Raw genomic sequence first — 25,066 nt, 5'->3', positions numbered from 1 at the left:
TATGGACCACAGGTATGAAGTTTACGGCATGTAATGCCTTAAGAGAGAATATTATGAAAATGATATACAGGTGGTACATGACCCCAGTCAAGCTTGCAAAAATCTATCATTTGCCCGATAATAAATGTTGGAAATGTAAGGAAACCGAAGGTACATTCTTTCACCTTTGGTGGATGTGCGTAGGATTAAGGCTTTCTGGGAAATGATATATAATGAATTGAAAAAGGTATTTAAATATACCTTCTTGAAGAAACCAGAGGCCTTTCTCTTGGGCATGGTCGGCCAATTGGTGTCAAAGAAGGACAGAACGTTTTTTATGTATGCTACAACAGCAGCAAGAATACTTATTGCAAAGTATTGGAAAACGCAAGATTTACCCACTCTGGAAGAATGGCAGATGAAGATGATCGACTGTATGGGATTGGCAGAAATGACTGGCAGAATCCGTGACCAGGGAGAAGAGTCGGCGGAAGAAGACTGGAAGAAATTTAAGGACTATTTACAGAAATATTGTAAAATTAAAGAATGTTGAATGATGTTGGATTGAAATTAAGGGGTTTCCAGCTGTAATGTTATGAGATAAGGATTTGCTGAGTAAATAATTTGAATTGGAATACAAGAAGGGGAGGTATGAGGAGGTCAGGGAAATATGTCATAGAAAATTAAGTATTCAGAATTGTATGTGTTTTTCTTTTTCTTTTTGCTTTTTGTTTGTATAAAATTGGAAACTTAATAAATATCTTTATAAAAAAAAAATATTATGTGCCATTGCCACTTAATGAAACGAGCAGCAGCATTCCTGAAATAATGTCTGTGGTATGCTCAGTTCTACTCTAAGACTGTTATGAAGTTGCATCCAAATCATTGCACTCTCTAGACCAGGGGGGGCGGGACCTGTGACCCTCCAGATGTTGTACTCCCAACCTGTGATCATGGGCTATTCCGCCTCTGTCTGGTCAGGTAGTTGAGAGTCCAACAACATCTGCCAGTTCATCAGCTCCCCATCCCTGATCTAGGTCAATACAAACTGTTGCTTTATAAAGCCCTTGTTTTATTTCATTATGTTTTGTTTTTTCTCTTTCAGGCTTTTGTCGAGGCACAAAATAAGATAACAGTACCCTTTCTTGAGCAGTGTGCTGTCCGGGGACTATTTAAAGAGCAAATGACAGAACTCTATGACTACCCCAAGTATAGTTGTCATTTCAAGAAAGGGAAAAGGTATGTAAAGGACTGTGTGTGCCTTTGAATTATTGCAGGGTGGTTTATAGCCAGACATTTTGTAGTGGGGGTATCATAAATTATGTGCTAAGCGTTCACACCAAGTGATTCTCAGGTCAAATACACACACACACACACACACACACAGAGAGAGAGAGAGAGAGAGAGAGAGAGAAAGTTTCTACTAATTAAATCTTGAGCCAGGAAAATCAACAGCCAGCCCGCCAAAAAAATAAAATAAACTCATGACCAACTGCTGTAATAATTAAGGAAAATACAGAAATCCTACCTTTTGTTTTGTCAAGCAGTGAAAGAGGACATGTCTGTTTCTGTGACTTTTCAACCCTATTCTTGCCTTTGCTTACATTTACTAGAATACTGGAAGTGAGAGAAGGTTTACTAATACTTACTGAGCAATTGCTTACTGCTTCTCCATTTTCCTTAATATAGAGTCAGAAAAGGGTTTTTTGTTTGTGTGTGTGTGTGTGTGTGTGTGTGTGTGTGTGTTTTAATGAAAGCCGAAAATTCAGGAAAAGGCCTAGAGGAGGCATGGTTCCCTTCAGATGATGATGGATTGTCCAAGCCTGCTTTCCCAGTTGTTGGTGATATTGAGAGTTGTAGTTCTTTATCATCAGAACAACACCTTGTTGGCTACTCCTGGCTTAGAATATCCCTGGCAGTAATTAAAGGCCTGGCTTAGAATTAAAGGTCTGAAGTAGAAAAGGACAAAAAACCAGTACGCTAAAATATCTATTTAAGATTACTCAGTTCACTAGTCCTTCATCACATCAAAGTGGGGAGGTCATTTTCTCCCCTTCAATACACGAGAAGAAGAAAAATTCATCTGGCAAGGATAGTTCATCTCCCAACTCCACAAAGTTGTCAAGCTCCTTTTCCTGGCAGATGTGGCTATCTTGTGATCCGCTGCTTAGAGCCAGAATTGGAGCCCAACTAGGTCATGAGCTCTTAAAGTCTGCACTGTTGTCCATAGGCTCTTGCCCATTGTTTGTCTCTCACCATCTGTCCTACGGTGCTACACTACTTCAGAGAAACCTTTGGGCAGAACAAAGCACTAACTAGGGTTCAGATGACATGCCAAGGCAAACTATGGTTTAGCTCTGGGTAGCGAGGCAGCAGGAGGAATCGGGAAAGGAACACAGCAGTTGTGATATCCTCTCCAGAAACCCACACATTTGCTTGTTTACATTAATGCTAAGCCAGATGATGGCTTATGCTTAAACTGGTTCAGCAGCATTGAAGAATATTTCATAAAAGTTGTTTACAAGTGGCAGTTTGGAACCTTTTTTTTTTTTTTAGTTGAACTTGAATGGTTGCCTGTGTATATGGCGATAATTCATTTGCCAGTCTGCATATATTTTGGGTTGTTATAGCTAAGCTAGCAAAATCTCTACAAAAGTGAGAGGTTTAGACTTACTACAGGGATTGGGAAACTTGTGGCCGCACTGCTTTTGTTGGACTAGAGCTTCTGTCATCACTGATGGTTGGCCACACCGCATGATGGGAATTGTAGTCCACCTGCTCCCCATTCCTGGTTTACTGGCATGATTAAACTTGGTTTACCATGTGGGTGACACTTCATACAAACAGTTTCCTATACAGAAAGGTATGCCTGTGGTTTGTCTTTGTGGCAACCATGTCATTGGTATTATGTGTTCAGGGCATTAGACTTACTTCCTTAAGGGGCTTCTCTTATGCATGGAAATGCCAAACTGCTGCAGTATGACATTCAGATGAAGAAGAAGATTTTTTTCCATTTTTTTAAGTAAGTGCATGGCTGAGAAATCTTAATGATTTGTCTCATTACACACTGCAGTAATGTCAAAAGCTCTAACTGTTATAATGAACTATTTAACATAACTTGTGAGTTGCTAATTGAATCTGATGTTGACTTAATGCAACCTGATGGGTGAAATTGTGTGCTAAATTACTGAAATGAGGCATTTTTCCTTCAGGAAGAAGCTGCTTTCCTCTGTTATATAAATCTGCCACTCCTCTTGAAAGTCTTAGCCTGCATAATTCTGTATTCAGTCTCATACTATAGTTGAAAATAAAAACCCCCAAATAATTATATCATTTATTCTAGGTATTTTCACTTTTATAATTCTGGACTTCAGAATCAACGAGTATTATATGTGCAAGATTCATTGGATGCTGATGCCAAAGTATTTTTGGACCCAAATAAACTTTCTGATGATGGCACTGTGGCTCTGCGAGGTCAGTGTAGCAGATTTTTCGAAAATGCATAATTTTGGAAGCCAACATAAAATTTCTCTGTTTTGAGTTATACACATCTACGTGTGAAAATATTAAATTGTGGAAAACATAAAACATGCTTTGAGCTGCTGCCTATATGGTGAAGGCAAGTGTTAGAAGCATAAACTATGAAAGTAAAGTTTGTAACTAACGTAAACTAATACACAGCGTGTTCTTAATCACCAGGTTATGCATTCAGTGAAGATGGCGAATATTTTGCATATGGCTTGAGTTCCAGTGGGTCAGATTGGGTAACAATTAAATTTATGAAAGTGGATGGTACTGAAGAACTGGCAGACACACTGGAGATGGTAAAATTCAGTTGTATGGCTTGGACCCATGATGGCAAAGGCATGTTCTACAACTGCTACCCAAAGCAAGATGGGAAAAGTGATGGTGAGTGGCATACAATCACCCGTCTCATCCTCAGGCCTTTATAGCCTTCATTTACTTTAGACTCCTTTATCTCATTACTAGCTCTGCTTCCTTCTTGTGGGTATTTTGGGTCAGGGTTTCCCAAACTTGAGTCTCCAGCTGTTTTTGCACTTAAATTCCCATAATCCCTCATAACTGGTACTGCTAGCTAGGGGTGATGGGAGTTGTAGTCCAAAAGCAGCAGGAGACCCCAGTTTGCTAATGCTAATGGGACAGGTTGGTTAGAGCCAGTATCTCTCAGTTGCTTAGTTTCTTTGGCTCATGGGACTTCTTATTCTGCCTGTCCACCTGTCCACAAAATGCTGTCAAGTTTCAATCCAAAGTAACATCTCACTTCCTTGACAGGGAATATTACATATTGCTGGAAGCTAAGCATGACATTTTACACAGACCAAAAATAAAAATACAGTAACTAGCAACGTATCTCAAATTATGTAAAGAACATATTATTCCAAATGTGTTATATTTATATAAAGAAAAATAATGCAAAGAAAAATGCATGGAATAATAGGAATAAAAATTATCCTCATAGATGTTATCTAGCTTCTTGGTTATAAGGACTGGTATTTCCAGAAAACATATGAGTTATTAAATCTGGTTCTGCTACCTTGTCAAATAAGAAGCTTCTAATATGTTAAGGTTTTGAAACTTTCAGGTTGTTAGAACTAATAACAAGTCACAGCTTACATACCTGTAATTAAATATGTTGATTGCCCCAGGCACTGAGACGTCGACAAACTTGCACCAGAAGTTGTACTATCATGTCCTGGGAACTGACCAATCAAAGGATGTTTTATGTGCTGAATTTCCTCATGAACCAAAATGGATGGGTGGAGCTGAGGTATGGTGCATCTCACCTTCTTTGAAACTCAGTAGATAATAAAAGTGAAAAGTTGGTTATAGGCCCAATCCTTTGTTGTTAAATAAGGTTTCTCGCTACCTCTTTTTACCTCTATTGCACTACCTAGGACCAATACATAACACATTATTTTAAATATGTGAAAATGGTGACTCGGTATATTGTTGAGAACTCATTTTGACTTCTTCTACAATGAATTTTTGTGGTGATCAGTTTACATTAAGAGCCCTCCTACACACACCCCTTCCATTTTTCTCCAACTTAAAAAAAATAATTTCTGTTCTCAGCCATTGTTTCTTTGATGCTACTGTAGTACCACTTTTTTAAAAAACTTGAAAGGGCATTGACCACAATGAAATATTAAAAAGAAAACTATGTATGCTATGCACTGGACACACACATTTTCAGTTTTAAAAATATGGTGGAGTTAACATTTGTAGAATTTTAAAACAATGCTTTTTAACTTCATTACTGTCAGCTAACGCTTATAAACTTATTACACTGGAACCTCAGTTTTCGATCATCTCCGTTAACGAATGTTTCAAAACTCAAACACCGTAAACCCAGACATAAATGCTTCTGTTTTTGAGCACACCTCGGATGTTGAACTTCCGTGGCAGCTTCCGTTTTGAGTTTTCCGTATCAATTTTTCCGTTTTGAGGCTTTCTATTGAGTTTTTGAATGTTTCGTAACTCGAATGGTCTTTGGGAACGGATTACGTTCGAAAACAGATGTTCCACCGTATTTCTGTAAGTTGTACACACTTCCATATATTTGCTGTGGGAAACCTAGTGATAACTGTGGTGTATACACCACAGACACATTTGCCACAACAAGGTCTCCTTCATCCAAGTCCACCTGCAATCCACCGTACCATAACAGGCCCTCTATGGCACGGATGGGGAACATATGGTTCTCCTAATGCAGTTAATTTCATGAGAGTGAAATCAACTTTTGTGCTTTTGGGTCTCTTGATTGGAACCGGCAATGTGTCCAGAATTTGGATTGTTTTTGATATGGGTGTTTCTGTCCATGTGCTGCAGCAGTCCCTTCTGCATGCAGGTGAGTGGTTTGTGCAAAAACATTTTTCTGCATGAATCCTCTCTGCTAGTTGGATTTCAAACAAGTATGCTTAGGTTCATGGCCTGACAATGTGATCCTGCATGTGCTTACTCATAAGTAAGTCTCACTGAATTCAGGAGATTGTAGTGTTAGTGTAGTATGATGGTGTTTTGACGTACAAAACACATTTCACCATCAAACTTAGGGAGTATGCCTCAAATTGCTATATAAAACTAGGTCATAAATCTGTAGTGACAGAAGCTCATAAACTTCTCAAGGCGTGTGTTTGTCTGAGGAAATTAATAACTTTTGATTACATATCTGCAGGAGGCTTCTTACACCCAGCATCTGTTGTTAATTAAAATCATTTACCAGCTTTGCCTGCTGTTTACAATATTTTATTACTTCCCCCCCCCCTCTTACTGCTGCCAGTTTCTGGCAAATGACCTTGTGAAAATATTTTTTAAAAGCCCGCAGGATGCACAAACCTGTATGATTTTGCTACCTTTCAATATCTAATATATTCCTTTTATTGTAGTGGGGTCGAGTTTTATACCTTTAGAAACATTTAGCCCATCCAAACCTATGTAAATGTTGCTAAAAGTTGCTTCTTGGTTTCTTGTATTTATTTATCATTTTGAACAATATGCAGGTTGAGTAACAAACAATATTGAGCCAACGTGAAAGGAGACAGTTTTGTCTTCCAAACGTTTAGAAATTAAGAGAGGTGGCTTAGGAAGGAGTTACACAAAGGAGTTAACAAAAGCCCATCCCCTTGTTTCCTCATCAAAATTAGCATTTCTTCTCTTAAACTAAAGAGCTGATAATCCAACTAATTCATACTTGGAGTAGGCCGAGTGAAATCAATGGGCTGGATTCAACCATCCTTTTTTGCTTGTGGAAGCCAGCACAAGGACTCCTGCTAGTGCAACAGGACTTCCCCCTCATGTCACCCCATAGCTCCCCCAGATATGGTTTGGAGGGTTAGGGGATCCCTGCTCCCAGAAGAGCATGCGGGGGAAGCAGAAATACCTGTGTTGATCCTTAGAGCTACATTGAATTCCACCCAATGGAATTAAGTTACTTGGCAGTATCCAACATGCCTTAGCAGAAGGATTTTTACTTGTACAACAGGATTTCCCCCTGTGTACACCCTGTTGTTGTTTAGTCGTTTACAACTTACCTAAATCTGCCCTGGAGGATGGGGGAATCCCAGGAACAGATTTGGGTGGAATGAGAAGGGAGATCCCATTGCACAAGTGGAAATATTTGCACTGATACAGTGGTACCTTGGTAGTCGAACGGCTTGGTTCCGAACAAATCAACTCCTGAACGCCACAAACCCAGAAGTGAGTGTTCCAGTTTGCGACCATTTTTTTGAAAGCCGGATGTCCAACTTGGCTTCTGTTTGAGTGCATGAAGCTCCTGCAGCCAATCGGAAGCCACACCTTGCTCTTCAGATGGTTTCGGGAGTCGAACAGACTCCCAGAATGGATTAAGTTCAAGTACTAAGGTACCACTGTATGTGTTACTCACCACTACTCTGAAGACACCCCTAATGTCCATCAGTGTCAATGGACCTACCAAGTATGACAAACCTTAGATGTCATCTCTAAGACAGGGTTGCCTAGTGATTAGTCTGTCAGATTAGTGCTGGGGAGACATAAGGAGGAATTCAGTGTCGTGCCCTTCTGATTGTTCCTTCAGCACAAGCATGTCAGCTTGCCATGGGAAAGGATCCCTGTCTCCTCTCTCTGTGTACTGTTCTGGGGGTTCTCCTGACAACTGCATAGCCAATTTTGGGGGTGCGTGGAGTGGGGGAGGAGAGGGGGAAAGCCCTGTTGCACAAGCGGAAGTCCTAGTGCAGTGCTTCCACTGCCAGCCCTCATTCAGTGAATCCTGCGTCAAGGTTTACTTGGCTGTGACGCTCGCTGGGTGATGCTGGGCCAGCCACTATTTCTTGTCCTTGCTGTGAGGGAGCGGAAAGAGAGCAGTGTACACTTCATTAAGCTCCTTGGATGAAAGGTAGGATGTTAATGTGATAGGTAAATGAAATAAAGAAGCCAGGCCCAACTCTCACCCTTCTTCCTTCAACATGGTGCTTCTACATTTCAGAGAAGGGACTATATTTCGTTCCATTGGCAGCTATCCAAGGCACCCCCCCCCCAAGCCTCATCCTCCGTCCCTGTTCCAAAGCAAATGTTCTGTGTCTGTATTTGCATCAATTCTAACTAAAACCAGAAATGTCATGGCCCTGTTTTTCCCCTATACGCTATATCCAGAATTTAGAATGGAAGCAGAGGGAGCAAGTTTGTGACAGTTCCCAGAAGAGGGCACTATAGAATGATGATTTGAAGCCATGTGTGTGTTATCTGAGTTAAATGGGGAAAGCAGTGATGATTTTAAATGTGGACCTGTGCTGTGCACGTTGTTAGAACCAAGATCCCATGCTTGGGGTAATATAAGAAATGCCATCAAAAGTATCAGATTAGGAGATTAGGAGATATATATTTATATATTTTTTGCATTCCACACTCCCTTCAAAAATAACACGTGAACACAACAGCAGTATAGGTGGTGTGTTTTGCTTCAGAAGCATTTTAAAGGTTTCTGTTGCAAAACTGCTTTCACTTTCAGCTAGAGGCACTTACCTGCTGCACAACCTAGATGAGCTGACCTGAAGGATCACCTTTGTGCTTTTGCTCAAAACAAATACCAGTAATCAGAACAAGAGCTGCTGCAGTATCTCGATTGTAATGTGCTATGGGATTTACAGCGGTTGAAGTTTGGCACGAGCTGCTGTGAAGCACTGGAATCTTCACAAACATCCTGAGTCCTGGAGACTGAAAACAGGCAACAGGCTGGAGGAAGGGAGATTACCAAGGGCCCACTATTATTATTTAAATGTGATTATTTGGAAGGGCCTTTTTGTCTGTCTCTGTTTGAAGGTATGTCTAACCTTTGGGGCAGGGATTATGAGAATCACTAGTTTTTATTCTCTGAAGATCATTTTGTATTTCATGGTGCCCATGGCAGTTTTTTTAGATTTCTAACTGTGCCTGCCCCTGGGACCAAAAATTTAGGGGAATCCCTGTGATAATTACTGAGCAGGCAACCGTGCTCTGACATATTTTATGGTAGGAAACAGCTCGCAGGTTAAAGAGCATGACTTCTTGGTAGTTCTGAATCCCAGGATCTATCTTAGAAATGTGGCCACAGGGCTTCCTGCCTAGCATAATTGGAACGGCTATTTTATAAAGGAACGTGATCTTCCCAGTTATGCTTTATGGAGAGTGTAGCACCCAATACTATACACCTGCTTCATTTGACTGCATTATGTGCTAATTACTGCTTTCCTCTTGGAAAACATGATAGCGTTTGAGTAGGAACCAGCATTGCTACTGAGTTTAATGCATGGTTGAAGTGTTTGGTGCCCTCCATATGTTGTTGGACTCAGACTCCCATCATCCCCAGCTGACTAGCATGGCCAGTGGTCAGGAGCGATGGGAGTTGTGGCCCATCAACATCTGGAGGGCCGTAGCTTCCCATTCCTGGTTTAATGGTTTTGATAAATTAAGATTATTACAAATACAGGAGTTGGCAAGAGTGGTGGCGGTGGCTGTGTACACCTGCAAGGAAGTAATTAATAAGGTACAGTGGTTAGAAAGTGCACACAGGTTTTGGGCATATGGGTTCAATCAGTTCTGCGTATAAGCAGCTACAGGCTGTTGCAAAAAAGAAAGGTTTTTAATTGATTAGTTTCTCTTTCTCAAGAGCACTGCTTAAAAAACAGACCAGAAGACAAGGGAGTGTTGTATTATATCAGGGAATTTCATTCCAAGAGACAGTGGTTATGAATTCTAAAAACAAAAGGGACCCCCCCATACTAATTTTGTATTTCAGAAAAAAGACCCAGATTGGCACTAAAAAAATACTATAAAAACCAAAGGGATGGAGAAAACAGTATAATTTCAGTTCTTCCACTGAAATTGATAGGATATTTAATTTAATCTTTCCCCTGAATCAAACTACATTTAATTTGGGACCTGAGTGACTCTGAGACCTGTGGACAGAATACTGCTTCAGCATAGCATGAAATGCAAATTGACAGGGGTGGCCATCCAGCCCCACAGAGACAAAAAAGCACATTGCTGGGCCAGCGGCTGGCAGGTGAAGCAGGAAAGAGGCTATTCTGTCTCACATTGCGCCCTCTCTCTCTCTCTCTCTCTCTCTCTCTCTCTCACACACGAACACACACACACTCACTCACTCTCACATACATACAGACATATATTTGTCTTTATTTTTCTCCAGTAAAATATCTGATGGTGTAGTTCTTGAATGCAGCTGTCAATAATGTTTTGCCTTAATACTCTTGAATTCCTTGGAGTTTTGAAATGCATTGATGTAAAGACAGCTGTAGCAATGAAGACAGACTTAATTGGCACCCTACCCGTAATGTGTGTTGGGAAATTAGATTAAGAATGTGTTCTGGGAATCGCATTAAGCAAACTATTATCAACTATTCACCAGTCCAGCGGGGAATGTTGAGAAGCTCATTAGATATGCTCAAAATTGCTGCTGTCAGGGGCTCTTGTTTGCCATCATGCAAAATAAAGTTTCAAAGATTGCTTTTGCTTTGATGGAGTGAAGGCAGTAAAGATTCTCAAGTTTGTAGTATATTGACATTAACTCAAAATGTTGGGTACTAGACGGGGAAGGTGCAATGGTTGACCACTTCCTTGGCCTTCAAAAGGTTCCAGGCTTAATTCATGGCATCTTCAGGTAAGGATGAGAAAGAGCAGCTTTTATTCAGTGCAGATGATACTAAGGTATATGGACCAATGTGTGTCTTGATATAAAGCTTCTTTGAAAGATGGAACCCATGGAGGAAAGAGGTCTAAGGGTTTGAAAGAATTCTGTATTTTAATGCTGGAAATGGTTTTGTTTTATACGTGTAATTCCCCCCCCCCCAGCAATTATTTTTTAAAAAAAGATATAAAGCTTGTTTGGGACAGGATTCAACTAACAAGCCCCACCAGCAATAGCATGTGTAAGAACTTCTGGTGCAGTGGGACTTGGGCCCCATCTCCTCTCCCCTCGCACCCATCTCAAGTTGGTTCTGAGGGAGTCTGGAGAGGATAGGCGGAGTTATCTGCCTAGCACCAAGTTGAATTCCACCCTGGATGCAATAATAATAATAATACCCCGCCCATCTGACTGGGTTTCCTCAGCCACTCTGGGCGGCTTTCAACATTTTCAACAGAACATTAAAAACAGAATAAAACTCCAAACATTAACAACTTCCCTAAACAGGGAAGGCTATCCCTGAGCCACTTTTCCCCCATGGCAGTTTGGGATGGTACCCCGCCAGCTGGGAACCCTAGCAGTCTGTGCTGGGTTCATAGTAAGTTTGCTTTTGAAATTGTGCAGCGGGTTCTAGCCACTGGCTTTAATAGAATTGAAGTGTGTTTTTATTTATATGGTTTCTAAACTGCCGTTCATCAAGGAGATCCTATGGTGGTTCACACATCTCTACAGCTAAAAACTCAAAATAATGTAACAACATTAAAACATAAAATTAAGAACCAAATAAAGGGTATTTGGTTGTTTTTAAAAAAATCAAGTCAATTGAACAAAGCAAAGAAAGATGCCAGGAATTGTCCTTGGGACCTTCTGCATGCAGAGCATGTTTCGACTCTTGAGCTTCCCTCTACAAATATGTATGTGTTATACAAAACAGATATTCTTTGCTTTTGTATTTTAATTGTGTAAAAATCCAAGGTATCAAAGCCACACACGCAGCAATAACGACAAACACTACCAACAATGGCAGAGGGAGGGGAAGGGGAAGAATTAGGACATGGCTTTAAAATATTTGCACCTGCTGATCATATAAAAATTTGTATTTAAGTGTTGATATAATTAATTTAAGATGCTTTCTGTAGAGTGAATATATTTAATAAAGATCTGCCAGTATAATTTTTGACACTGTCTGCTGTCACTTTGCATTTAGCACAACATCATCAGCTTGGCATGACTTTCCATAATATAAGGGCTTCATAGATGAGAGGGATTTAAAATTAGTTTGGCTTTAATTTCAGGCAGTTGTGCTTCTATCAAAATACATTGGGTTGCTGCTTTTCAGAATGCACTGTTGAGTCAAAACACCGAATTTGACATTTGCTTCACATTTTGTATGTGTCTGAGACATGGAATGGATTTGAAGGACTAGGCAAATTTGTGGCCCTCTAGATGTTGATAGACTTGAGTTCCCATCACCCCTTTACAATTGGCCATGTTAGTAAAGTCTGGAAGATCACAGGTTCCAAACACATCTGTACAAAGCATATTAGTAGTCCTACATATGTTTGTAACTTTATAATTTGACACACCTGATTTGCTTTTGGTTTGTAAAATGCTTTTTGGGGGAAAACAAACCTTTCTGAGTATTGTTAGTAACTTTTTGGTTTGGTGTACGTCGATATTTATGTTGCATTCATTGTGATAAATTTTAGGTATCTGATGATGGGCAGTATGCTTTGCTGTCCATACGAGAAGGATGTGATCCAGTTAATAGGCTGTGGTACTGTAATCTACAGAAGGAATCAAATGGGATAACTGGTAAGAGGCTGCTTTCTTCATGTCAAAGTAAAATGACTTCTTTCCGAATACATTTCAAGTTTACGTATAACAGTAAGTTACAAATCTTGTACGAAGAATAAAAACATGGGTATGTTCCTAGTGGCTGCTTGAGCTGCCCTGTTCTCCAGCCAGTATTTGTTAAACAGAGAAACCACACATTCTTTCCTTAGGCTGCATACGGGACTTGTCTTTAACAGTCACATTCTGGATTGCTACAAATTTTCCTTCTGTCGTTTTAGGATTATTCAAGCATACGAAGGGGTAGCTTGGTACATATTCCACCCTATGTGACTCGGTCTGCACTGAAGGTTGGGCCCAAGTCAGGTAGCTGAGTTGATTCCCTGGATGCACATGTATTACACCTGTGCTGAGCAACTGATAGTCAGTGCAGTTGGCCAGCTGACCATGCTCACGGTCTCAGCAATAACATTTACAGCCCTGAACAACTTGGAACCAAGTTACTTGAAATACCTCCCTCCCCCCTGTATAGACCTGTAAGACAGCATGGCCAACAGTCAGGGAGGACTGGAGCTGTAATCCAGCAACATTTGAATTCCCCACCCCTGCTACAGAATTTACCCCTTCTCTTAGAATTCTTGCATTTGAAGCAATAAACTCTTATTGGGACTTGTAGATTTTTCTCTTTCCCCCCTTGCTTTCATCATATTATTTGCTTGCTGCAGAAGAAGCCTTTCTGAATTTGTCTATGCATGTATGCTCCATTTTCAAAATTGCATTTATGGCTGCCACTGTAGACTACTCCCCCCCCCCATCTGAAGTTCCATCAACTTATGTGATTAAATAACTCCCTACTACAACCTGAGTCGTAGAATTGTAGAGTTGGATGGGACCCAACGGTCATCTAGTCCAACCCCTGGCAGTGCAGGAATAACAGCCAAAAAATCCTTGATAGGTGGCCATCCAACCTCTGTTTAAAATCCACCACCTTCCAAGGTGGTCTGTTCCATTGGGGTATTGTATACAATGAAGGAGATCCACTTTAACAATAGAACTGCCCCACCCTATCCTCTCCTGCCCTCAATCTGTTCTGGGGGTTCCTCTAATCCTCTGGAGCAGATTTATTTATTTTTTAGGAGGCATGCACAAGAAGAGGGGAAGTTTCATTGTGCAAGCAGGAGTCCTTGCATGAATGGAACAACTTGGTTAGATACATCTCTTACTCCCTTTTTCATTTGTGCTGGCTCTATGCTGGACTGCTGGCCACTGCAGTTTTTTTTTAAGGGGAAAGGCTTGGCTTCATTTTCAAACTCTTCTATTTATTGGACTCTGTTGAACCATGTGTGTATCAAAATTCAAATTTCCATCTGTTATGAAGTACCCTAAGAACATTCTAATTTCTGCTCAATGAGTTTCTAATTGGAACTTGGTGTGGAGTGAAACAGGACAAGGAAATCGCAACATATGGGAGGGGGACAGATTTATCTGATGTGCTCAAATGAACAAAGCAAGAGTTCTTTTGTTCTTCAGGGCCATTTTCTTTCTTTTAATTACTTCGTTGTCTGATTTATCCCACAACTTGTAGGCATACATTTTAAAGTTGAAATTGAGAGTTGTTATCCAAGGCCAATTAAGAGCATTGGGAAAAAGAAGAAATCATATATTATACGGCTAGATATAATCAGTGAGAAGACTTTAACCAGTGAACTTGATTCAGAGCATAATTTCAGTGTAGGCTTGAAAACATCGATAACTTGTTCAGCGTAAGACAAACAAAAACAAAAAACCATTGAGCCTCTACTGTATACTTGCATCTTTTTGTATCATAATTTGATTTTATCATAAGAACATTTCTAACCTTAGATAGAACTGCATGAGAAAAAATACGTGGGAGAAGGATGTGGAATATTATCCAAGTCATTTCCACAATCTGTCCCTTTTTTCCCAATGGGGATTTAAAACCCAATTCTAAAATAAGCTTTATTTCTGTCATGCTGTGCACATGATAGCTAATTAAAAAATCAGTACCTCTCATACATTTAATTCATCACATTTACTCATCTTTTCTTTAGAGCAATCCCTTTATACATTTTCACGATTGCCAAAAGTTTTTGTGTGTGTGTCTGAGCACAACTGTAAGCAATGAGTAACTTCAACTTTGCTTTCTTTTCTTTAATGACTGTTCAGGTTGATATCAAGGACCACAGTTGGCTTCTGAACTTAAGAGTGAGACTGACAAATCCATTCATTTTCATACTAAATTTAGATCCTGCCTTTTCTCCAAGGTGCTCAAGCCAGCTTCCTAGTTCTCTTTCTGTCCCCCATTTATCCTCACAGCAACCCTGTGAAGTGGGTTATATTGAGAGTCGCCCAAAATCATCCACTGAGTTTCATGATGGAGTGGGAATTTGAACCCTGGTCTTCCAGGTCCTAGTCTGACACTCTGGTTCTGCATTTAAAATGTGGAAGACTGGTGTGAGTGCAACTTGTACTTCTGTTTCCTTTGTTTATCTGTAAAATTTGGAATAGCTCTAAAGGAAGCTGAGGTCTTCCGGATGATGTTGGACTCCCATCATCCTTAACCATTAGCCATGAGAGCTGGAAGCTGAAGCCCAACAACCTGCTGGGGGGTAAGGATAATAATAATAGTAATAATACCTTTATTGTCAGTGTACAACCTGTGTACAATGAAATTAACTGAGCCTCCCCCCCCTCACAAACACTCAATCTCATTGCACTCTGTGTGCTTGTCACACAACACACCAAACCCGAACGTCAGTTGCACTATATTATTTTCCGTTCAACAGCCTAACAGCCCACAGATAGAAACTGTTTTTTAGCCTGTTGGTACGACTGATTATACTTCTATATCTCCTGCCCGAGGGTAGAACATTAAAGAGGTGTGAATCATCCCTGAGAATTTTTCTCACTCTCCTAAAGCAACGATCCCTTGCGATGTCATCTAGCGGGCTCAGGCTCAGGGGACAGCCCATGATATCATGTGCTGTGTTCACCACCCTCTGTAAAGACTTTGTCTGTGGCTGTCAAGCCATTGTACCACACTGTGATACAATATGAGAGGACACTTTCTATTGTGGACCGGTAGAAGGAGGTAAATCAATTGTTCTTTCACAAGACCCTGAGAAAATGAAGTTTCTGTTGGGCCTTCCTAACCACCTGAGTTACATTGTTTTTCCAAGTGAGGTCTTCACTAAGGTAAACTCCCAGGAATTTAAAGGAAGAGACTGTCTCCACACAACCCCCCAATATACAACGGGGCTAATTCCCCTCTCTTCCTCCGATAACTTCTGTCTGCCCTAAAGTACTTCAGACTGTTAGCTTTTAAGTTGACTTCCAGTCAAATGTTTCTGGCATTTGATGTGGCCAGAAAAGATGAAGTCGAAGTCGGCACCACTGGACTTTGGGTGAGAGTCAAGATGAATGTTCAGCATCTATTCTACCATTCTCCTACTAAGCCACAAGGAAGAAGGTGCTGCATCCCAGAGAATGCTGGTGCTTACACTGTACATTAAAGTGAAAACTTTACTAACTCTACCAAAACAATAGGCATAGCTGTTGTTTGTTAATTCAGACATACCAAGCCATGATTAGCCAAGCCATAGTTTGCAAACCCACATTACACTACAGTTCCTTGCCCCCTTTTCTTTTTCAGCTTATCACACACTGTGGTTTGTCAATTCGGGCATCACGCCAAACCAAAGTAAAGCATAATTAATCATGGATTGGCATGATGGCTGAATTAGCCCAACACGATCCTGACCCAACAGAAATGCCTGTTGTTTTCTTAGTGTCGTGCATTGTAATATCGCTGAGCATTGGCAGTACAAAAAAAAACCCCTAGAGTAGTAGCAAGTATTGGCAATGGCATTTCTGATTCACATTCAAATAAAGTGCAAAAATAAAAAGATTCCTTGTAATCACTGTTAATTTCTTTGGGGTTTTTTAATATTTTAGCCAATTTCGCCCATCTTTATAGAAAAGTCAATACTGCACAGTGTATATGCAGCTTGAGTAATTTCACTGTTGTGAGTAGATCTTGCTGCATACTGATGATCTCAAATTCTAAAAAGCCCACAGTAATTATTTTTTTCAAACAAAGAACCAACAGAGATGTGATTTTCCCTTTCCTTAACCCATATAAGTCTTATATTCCAATGCTGGTTTTGTAACTGGATTTGTAATGGCTTTTAGTCAAATACAATAAATGATTGATTGATTGATTGATAGAAGTCTTATGTGAACTAGATTCAAATTAAAAGGAAGCAGATGTTAAAAGGTAGGAATATAGAGATGGGAATCTAATCAGTTTAATGCCTTGGTTACGATGCTTTCATTTGATAGCCTCTGAAACATCTTTTAAACATAGATGAATTAGCAAAGTGTTTGGGCATTCTCTAAACTGGATTAATAAGCATCTAAAATATACTCTGTGGTTAGGTATTAGGTTTTTGTATATTTAACCATTGGAACATGCAAATATATCATCAGATGGCTGCCACTGAGTTAGTTAATTATACCCATAGACCCTTGACTTAACAGCATTGTTGAGTGCAAGGGTGTGAGTCTCCATAGTCTTTATACTCTGCTGAAAACATCCTATATTCTGCCCATTTCCCTTATGAAGATTTTTTAATATATAATTTATTGCTATGAGTTAGGACGCTGCCTTATAGCAAGTCAGGCCTTTGGCCCATCTGAGTCAGTATTGTCTACACTGACTGGCAGCAGCTTTCAGACTGGGAGTCTTTGTGTCTGCCATGTCTTGCCTGCTTTGCAAAGCTGTCTTGGCTCTTTTGCCTTTTAAATTGTTGGAAGGGAAGGGAAAGGTGTCCACCATTAAAGGCTCCAGGCAAGTGTGACATTTTATTAGTTCTACCATAGAGGAGGCAGCTGTGTCTTGTCTGTTCACTGATCCTTGATGTGCCTGGGATCTGCGAAGTTGACTCATTCTGTCTCTGGTAGAAAATGGATTTGACTCCTGAGATTAGGCTGTGGGCTATTACCTTTTAACTCACTGTCTGCTAAAGCAGCGTGAAATTTAGTTGTAACCCCCCCCCACCCACAAACAGCCATCGTATCCTGGATGTTAAAACGCCTAGCCAAAGGAGGAACAACCATCAGTCAAATTTCCTAACCCTGAATCGCAAGAGAGTGAAGTTTAACTCTGCATTTTGAAATATGGGAAGTCTAAATCCGTGCCTTTCATGGCATGCCCTGGACCTGAAACGAAAGTGAATCTCCACCGTGAAAGTTCTGTAATGGCTGCTGCCATCTGGGTTGTTGTTTTTTGTCTGCTTCAGAAGGCTGCAGCTCAGTGTAGAGCAAAGCTGTTTCACAAGCACAGCAGCCCAGGTTCAGTCTCTGGGGTCACGGGCTAAGAAGAATCAAGTAGCATCTGCCCTTGAAGAGCTGATGCCAAGCAAAGTGCCCTGTACCCTGTGTCTGACTCAGAATAAGGAAGCATCTGATGCTGCTGAACTTGTTTTTAACAGCATGTTCTCTTTCTTACTGGCCTGAGAAGAAGAGGTGTAAATCTTCCCCACTCTCCTCTCTGCAGTGTGTTCTGTTCAGCTTTCTTCATTCATCCTCTGTGTTATCTGCCTTTCATTGCAGGCTTCTGGCAGTAGCTCAGTGCCAGAGTACAGACTGCTAGACAATCTGCAGCATCTTTTCAAACACCTTCTCACTCTGCATGATGTGTGACCCATCACACACACACACACACAAACACACACACTTGCATTCCTTCCAGTGACAGATTCTGCTGCAGGAATTCTTTTCAACACACCAGCCTCTTTGTTTTCTGTCTTCTGTAGGGAGATACAGTACCTTGGCAACTTTCTGCGTTAAACTACCCCGGGAACAATTTTTGCTATCAGGCAGAGCAATCTGTCTGGTTAACTTTTCTGAAAAGCTGAGCCCCGTGTGCTCACTCACTCTCCTCACCCTCCAGCTTCCTGTTGCTCCTTTTGCTTAGCAGTGGCATGGCTGTGAAAGGCCTGCAGAAGGAGAAAGCGTGTCCTGCGTGGGGTACGTTGGGGCATCTGAAAATTCCTTATATAGCTTTTGATTTTGAAAACCTTTTCATCTGAGAACTGAGAACTATCTTAACAGTTGTGTGAGGCATCACCCACTGGTGATGGGGGGGGGGGTGTACAGCTATTCAAAAAGTGCCGCCTCTGTTTCACAGGCCAATCCTTGGTTTACAAAAGTAGGGCAACAACTTCGGTCAAGTTCTCTGATGAATAAAATCTTTGGTCCCTGGAGGGGACTTAACCTGCACTGCCGATCCTTCAGTGAGCAGTGGTTGACTCCTATGATTCAGTACACTTGATTTTTGTTTGGGAACCTGGCTTGCATGCGAGTTAAGATCTGAACCAACTATGGTCTGCTGTATTCAGAGGCAACAGCAGACAGTGGTTTGCTGCTAGGTGGAAGCAGAAGCTTCTAATCTCTCCTGTTTGGGGACAAGTAGGAGGTAGCACACAAGCCCAAGGCTAGTTGCTACTCGTGTCAACATGGTTTGACGGATTGTCTGAATGCGGCTGTCTCCACTCCAAGCAACATTAGGCAACGAAGCTCTTTGCTGTCATGCACAGTATGATAAGATTTCAGAAATGCTGATAGACAGAATAAGATTAATTATTACTTAAGCATATTTGCATGTGTCAGGACTAATTAGTATGTTCCTTTTTATTAAGTTGCAAAGGAGTGCAAGGAGATGTTGAGTTATACTTGACATTTCTGTGCCATACATGATTATGGACACATATGCTTCTGAAAAGGAACACAATTATTGTTTCTGGAGCAAAAGAGCATTAACATACATTCTAATCCTTGTAAGGTTTTCCGTATTGTCCTGTTGCTGTCAAAATCACATTTTATTTTGTTACTTTTTCAATTGCCCTGGACTCTTTTGTGAGGAAAGGTGGGGGTAGATGATGATGACGACTGAGGATTTTGCAAGACATCAGGTCTAGATGTGTGATTGAATGTGTGGTTAAATATTAGAATGAACAGGACATCCATAATGCAAGTCCTCCTTTCTTTAGAGCCAACAAGCTATGATTCTTGCAGGAAAAAGAATCTTGTGGGGTCAGAAGAACACTGAGTGGTAGTCAACCAAGTTACTCATGGTCATTAACTTATTGCCCTACTCTGAGTTAAAGTTAGTTGAATGCAGCCCATTGCTATTAAATATCCTCAGCCCGTATACTTGGTTTTACAGTTGTAAGTGCTTTCCTTTTTCTCTTAATGTAGGTCTTCTGCACTGGGTGAAACTGATAGACAACTTCGATGCAGAATATGAATATGTCACCAATGAGGGAACTGTGTTCACCTTCAAGACAAACCGTCATGCTCCAAATTATCGACTAATTAACATTGATTTTAGTGACCCTGAGGAATCCAAGTGGAAAGTGCTGGTTCCTGAACATGGAAGAGATGTTCTGGGTAAGAATATTAAGTTACAAAGGATAAAGAGAGGCCACGTACTAAATTTTGTAATAACTCAGAAGGACTTGCACCAACAGTCTCTAAAGTTTAAGAAATGTTGTGAGGCAGGATTGCAGGTTGTCTTTTAACAGCAGTTCTACAACCATGGCATATGAACCACAAACGAGTAGCGCACAGTGAAACAGAATAGTTTTTTAAGTTGTATCTGACTAAGTAATACTCAGGGTAGGCCAGGAAATCAGTGTGCTCAGAGTATGGCTTATCTGGATGGTGCAAAGATGGGGCAGTGGCTAGGCTGAAGTGATCTGGGTGCACCAAGAGAGCCAATCCTGTGTGCCTTCATAATCCCGACTTCACCGCTTCCCATCCAGGTAAGCAGCAGCAATGCTGGTGTTGGGAAGGTGTCCTTACAGCACCGTACCATCAGCTAATTCTCTTTTAGGCACTGTGGGGAAGAATCTTCCCCCACCCAGTTGGTAGATTCCTGTATACCAGAACTGCAGAAATTATTATACTCAAGTTGTGTGAGAGTGCTTTATTCCTAAAGAGCAACTTGTCCTGATGCTAACAGGCCAAGCTGCTGTTGCGTCACATTGCTTTAGTCTCTTCCCAGATTTGCCTTGGAAAGAAATAATTATATCAGAAGGCAGTTAATAATTTATCGCTCTGAAGGCTTTGCAGTCAAGTTAATTTTTGATTTTACCTGATAAAGATGACATATTAATGAAGTGCCTTCTGCAAAAACAAGATGTGTAAGAATTCAAAGGTTAAATGGTTACTTAGCATGAAGTGATTCATTGCCCTGTCTTAATCAGCACTTGACACCTCTGCTCTCAAATTCTAGATAGCACAATGGTTGTAAACATTCTTCTTTAGCCCTTTTCTATGTTTATTTAAGCACACAAACTAAGGCTTCTTTTTCTGGTTTTGCACTTTTAGGAGACAACTGAAGGCAGCCCTGTTTAGGGAAGCTTTTAATGTTTAATAGGTTATTGTATTTTAATATTCTGTTGGAAGCCGCCCAGAGTGGGCAGGATATAAATATATTATTATTATTATTATTATTATTATTATTATTATTATTATTTAATAATATTTTTATTGAACAATTTTTTATATAACAGAAACAAAACATACATGAACAAACATTAAACAATAATAAAACATAAAACAAGTACCATTTCATAACCCAATTTCTAAACCTTACTTCCTCGACCTCCTCTTACTTCCCGTTTCTGTATTCCAAATTCTTACAGTTATTCAGCGAAATCTTGCCTTATTTTATTATAAATTTATGCTAATCACCCTTATTCTCTTTGTCATAACCATTACTGATAGTAACCATTTGTTTTAATCCAACATCATTCTAACTGTCTCCAATTTTATAATATTTCTTTAAGTAGTCCTTGAACTTTTTCCATTCTTCTTCCGCCGCTTCTCTTCCCTGGTCTCGGATTCTGCTCGTCATCTCTGCCAAGTTCATATAGTCCATCACCTTCATCTGCCATTCTTCCAGTGTGGGTAGATCCTGTGTCTTCCAGTACTTTGCAATAAGTATTCTAGCTGCTGTTGTAGCATACATAAAAAAAGTTGTATCTGTCTTTAACACCCCCTGGCCGACAATACCCAAGAGAAAGGCCTCTGGTTTCTTGGGGAAAGTATATTTAAATACCTTTTTCAGTTCGTTATAAATCATTTCCCAGAATGCCTTAATCTTCGGGCACGTCCACCAGAGGTGAAAGAATGTACCTTCCTTTTCTTTACATTTCCAACATTTATTATCAGGCAAGTGATAGATCTTTGCAAGCTTGACTGGGGTTATGTACCACCTATAAATCATTTTCATTATATTTTCTCTTAAGGCGTTACACGCCGTAAACTTCAACCCGGTGGTCCACAACTTTTCCCAATCAGCAAACATGATGTTATGACCAATGTCCTGAGCCCATTTAATCATACTTGATTTTACCATTTCATCTTGTGTATTCCATTTCAGCAGCAGATCATACATTTTTGACAAATTCTTAGTACTGGATTCTAACAGTTCAGTCTCTAATTTTGATTTTTCCACCTGGAAGCCTATTTTTCTGTCTAGTTTAAACACTTCATTTATTTGGTGATAATGTAACCAATCTCTCACCTTCCCTTTTAATTTTTCAAAACTCTGCAATCTCAGTTTGTCCCCTTCCTTTTCCAAGATTTCCCAATATCTTGGCCATTTCGACTCCATATTTAGCTTTTTAACTGCCTTAGCTTCCATTGGTGATAACCATCTTGGAGTCTTATTTTCCAGCAAGTCCTTATATTTAACCCAGACATTCAGCAGTGCTTTTCTGACAATATGGTTTTTGAAACTTTTATGCGCTTTAACCTTGTCATACCACAAATATGCATGCCACCCAAAAATATTGTTAAATCCTTCCAAATCCAAAATGTCTGTGTTTTCAAGAAGCAGCCATTCTTTTAGCCAGCAGAAAGCTGCCGCTTCATAGTACAATTTAAAGTCTGGCAGGGCAAACCCCCCTCTTTCCTTTGAATCCGTTAATATCTTAAATTTTATTCTGGGCTTCTTGCCCTGCCAGACAAATTTAGATATATCTTTCTGCCACTTCTTGAAACAGTCCATTTTATCCATTATTTGTAATGTTTGAAACAAAAACAACATTCTTGGCAAAACATTCATCTTTATAACTGCAATTCGACCTAACAAGGAAAGCTTCAAGTTTGACCATATTTCTAGATCTTTTTTCACTTCTGTCCAAGTTTTTTCATAATTGTCTTTAAATAAATTCACATTCTTAGCTGTCATATTCACACCCAAATATTTCACTTTTTTAGCCACAGTCAACCCCGTCTCATTCTGAAACCTTTCTTTTTCAATCTGTGTTAGATTTTTCTCCAATACCTTAGTCTTTAACTTATTCAATTTAAATCCTGCCAATTGACCAAACTCTTGGATTATTTCCAAAACTCTTTTCGTGCTAGCTTCTGGCTCCTATAATGTAAGTACCAGGTCATCTGCAAATGCTCTCAATTTGTATTGTTTAACTCCGACCTGAATGCCTTTAACCAACTGGTCCCTCCTAATCATATTAAGCAAAACCTCAAGGACCGATATAAAAAGTAATGGGGAAATAGGGCACCCCTGTCGTGTCCCTTTTTCAATCTTAAACTCTTCTGTTACAACATTATTTACAATTAATTTTGCTTTCTGTTCAGAATATATTGCACCTATACCATTTTCAAACCCTTGGCCTACCCCCATCCCCCGGAGGTTCTTCAACATAAAACTCCAAGAAATGTTGTCAAAGGCTTTCTCGGCATCCACAAATATCAAAACAGCCTTAGTGTTTATATTCACTTCCAGCTTCTCCAAAATGTCAATTATATTCCTTACATTGTCCGACAAATGCCTTTTCGGGAGAAAGCCCGCTTGGTCCCCATGAATCTCCTCCATCAAAACTCTTTTCAGTCTCTTTGCTAAAACATCAGCAAAGATTTTGTAATCCACATTTAGTAAGGAGATGGGTCGGTAGTTCTTAAGTTGGGTCTTTTCAGTCTCTGTCTTTGGTATAAGTGTAATGTAGGCCTCTCTCCACGTATCGGGTGCCCTTTTCCCCTTCATAATCTCATTACAGACTTCCTTCAAAGGTTGTATAAGTCCTTCCTTCAAAACTTTGTAATATTTGGAAGTCAGTCCATCCGGTCCAGGTGATTTGCCCAACGTCATGCTTTGAATGGCATCTTCTATTTCCTGTGCTGATATCTCCTGGTTCAAAATTGTCTTACTTTCCTGCGAAATCTTTTTCAGCCCATTTTTCTCGAGGAATTGTTGTATATCTGTTTCATTCTGCGGCCCTTGTGTATACAATTGTCTAAAGTAGTTCTGAAAACAATTCCTAATTTCTACTGGGTTGCATATGTTCTTTCCTTCCACTTCTAAGTTTGTTACCGTGTTGAGTTTTTGTCTCTTCTTTATTTGCCAAGCCAATAACTTGCCACATTTGTCTGCAGATTCAAAAGACTTCTGTCTCATTTGTTTAATTTTCCATTCTATTTCTTGATTCATCAGTTCCATATATTGTGTTTGGTACAATTTAATTTCTCTTAGAATCTCTTGCGATTTTGGCTTCAATCTTAATTTCCTTTCCCCTTCTTTTATCTTATCCAGAATTTTCTCCTTCCTCTCATTTTGCTTTCTTCTCTTTAATGTATTTTGTTGTATCAAAAACCCTCTCATCACGGCTTTGCTTGCGTCCCATACTATTATTATTATTATTATTAAAACTACTCCTGTTCCACTATTTGGAAGTGCCTTGGGTGTTTTATATTGTGAAACCTTTCCCACATCTCAGGCAAAATAAATGCAAAGTGCATACGAATGGAAGGCCTACCAATCTGCAATCCAATCCTAAACATGTGTACTCAGAAACAGAGCCAACTGATGGCAGACCTAGGCCCCTAACCAAGCCAGTTAATAGTGGCCAAATCCCATTTAAAACAGTGGAACTGATGTCTTCCATTAGTAGTTGTAGCTGCATAGCTCTGATAACTCCACCGTATCCATTGTTGGGACTTACTCCTTAGTATGTTTAGGAATGAAGTTTTGGTCTTTGCTAAAAATGGGTTTTAAGACTGATCCACACTAAGATGTTTTGCTCCCTACTGGATCAGTCTTTGGTATGCTCATGTGCGCACACCGCATGTGAACTGGAAAGTTGTAGCTACAGCCAGCAGCATCAGTTCATAGAAAGTCGCTGTAAGCCAGGTCAGGCCATTTCTCCATCTGTCCCAGTATTGTCTACTCTGAAGGGCAGTTGTCTGTCCATGATTTCCAGGAGAGGTCTTTCCCATCTCCTGCTCCCTGATCATTTAAGCTAGGAGTGCCAGGAATTGGAACTTCCTTCATGTAAGCCAAATGCTTTGCCACTGATCCATATAGTCTTTGCCCTGATCATGGAGGGCACTTCTCCAGCTCTTTTCATTGTGGGGAGTTCTGCTGACTACAGCCTGGCTGACACAAGATATTGTCCTCATACCTGAGGATTTGGGGAAGTGTTTGCATGTAAAGGATACGCCTTCTGTGAACCAACCCTTGGTGAGAGTTTTCTATTAAGTGTCCATTGCCATGTTCCAATG

General features: G+C 40.2%; 1 protein-coding gene across 1 annotated transcript in view; it reads left to right on the top strand.

Annotated features, from left to right (window-relative positions):
- The window catches only part of PREP (prolyl endopeptidase), a 67,462-nt gene that overhangs the window by 9,655 nt on the left and 32,741 nt on the right, over nucleotides 1–25,066 (top strand). The window contains exons 3-8 of the mRNA XM_053381559.1: nucleotides 1,085–1,218; nucleotides 3,323–3,453; nucleotides 3,679–3,888; nucleotides 4,647–4,768; nucleotides 12,367–12,472; nucleotides 19,733–19,924. Coding sequence (XP_053237534.1) covers nucleotides 1,085–1,218; nucleotides 3,323–3,453; nucleotides 3,679–3,888; nucleotides 4,647–4,768; nucleotides 12,367–12,472; nucleotides 19,733–19,924 — 895 coding nt within the window. The remainder of the gene's footprint in view (nucleotides 1–1,084; nucleotides 1,219–3,322; nucleotides 3,454–3,678; nucleotides 3,889–4,646; nucleotides 4,769–12,366; nucleotides 12,473–19,732; nucleotides 19,925–25,066) is intronic.

The sequence above is a fragment of the Podarcis raffonei genome, chromosome 3 (assembly GCF_027172205.1).
Source record: "Podarcis raffonei isolate rPodRaf1 chromosome 3, rPodRaf1.pri, whole genome shotgun sequence".
In the NCBI taxonomy this organism is placed as follows: domain Eukaryota; kingdom Metazoa; phylum Chordata; class Lepidosauria; order Squamata; family Lacertidae; genus Podarcis; species Podarcis raffonei.
The sequence above is the reverse complement of the archived record's forward strand: the minus strand, read 5'-3'. Positions and strand labels throughout refer to the sequence as shown.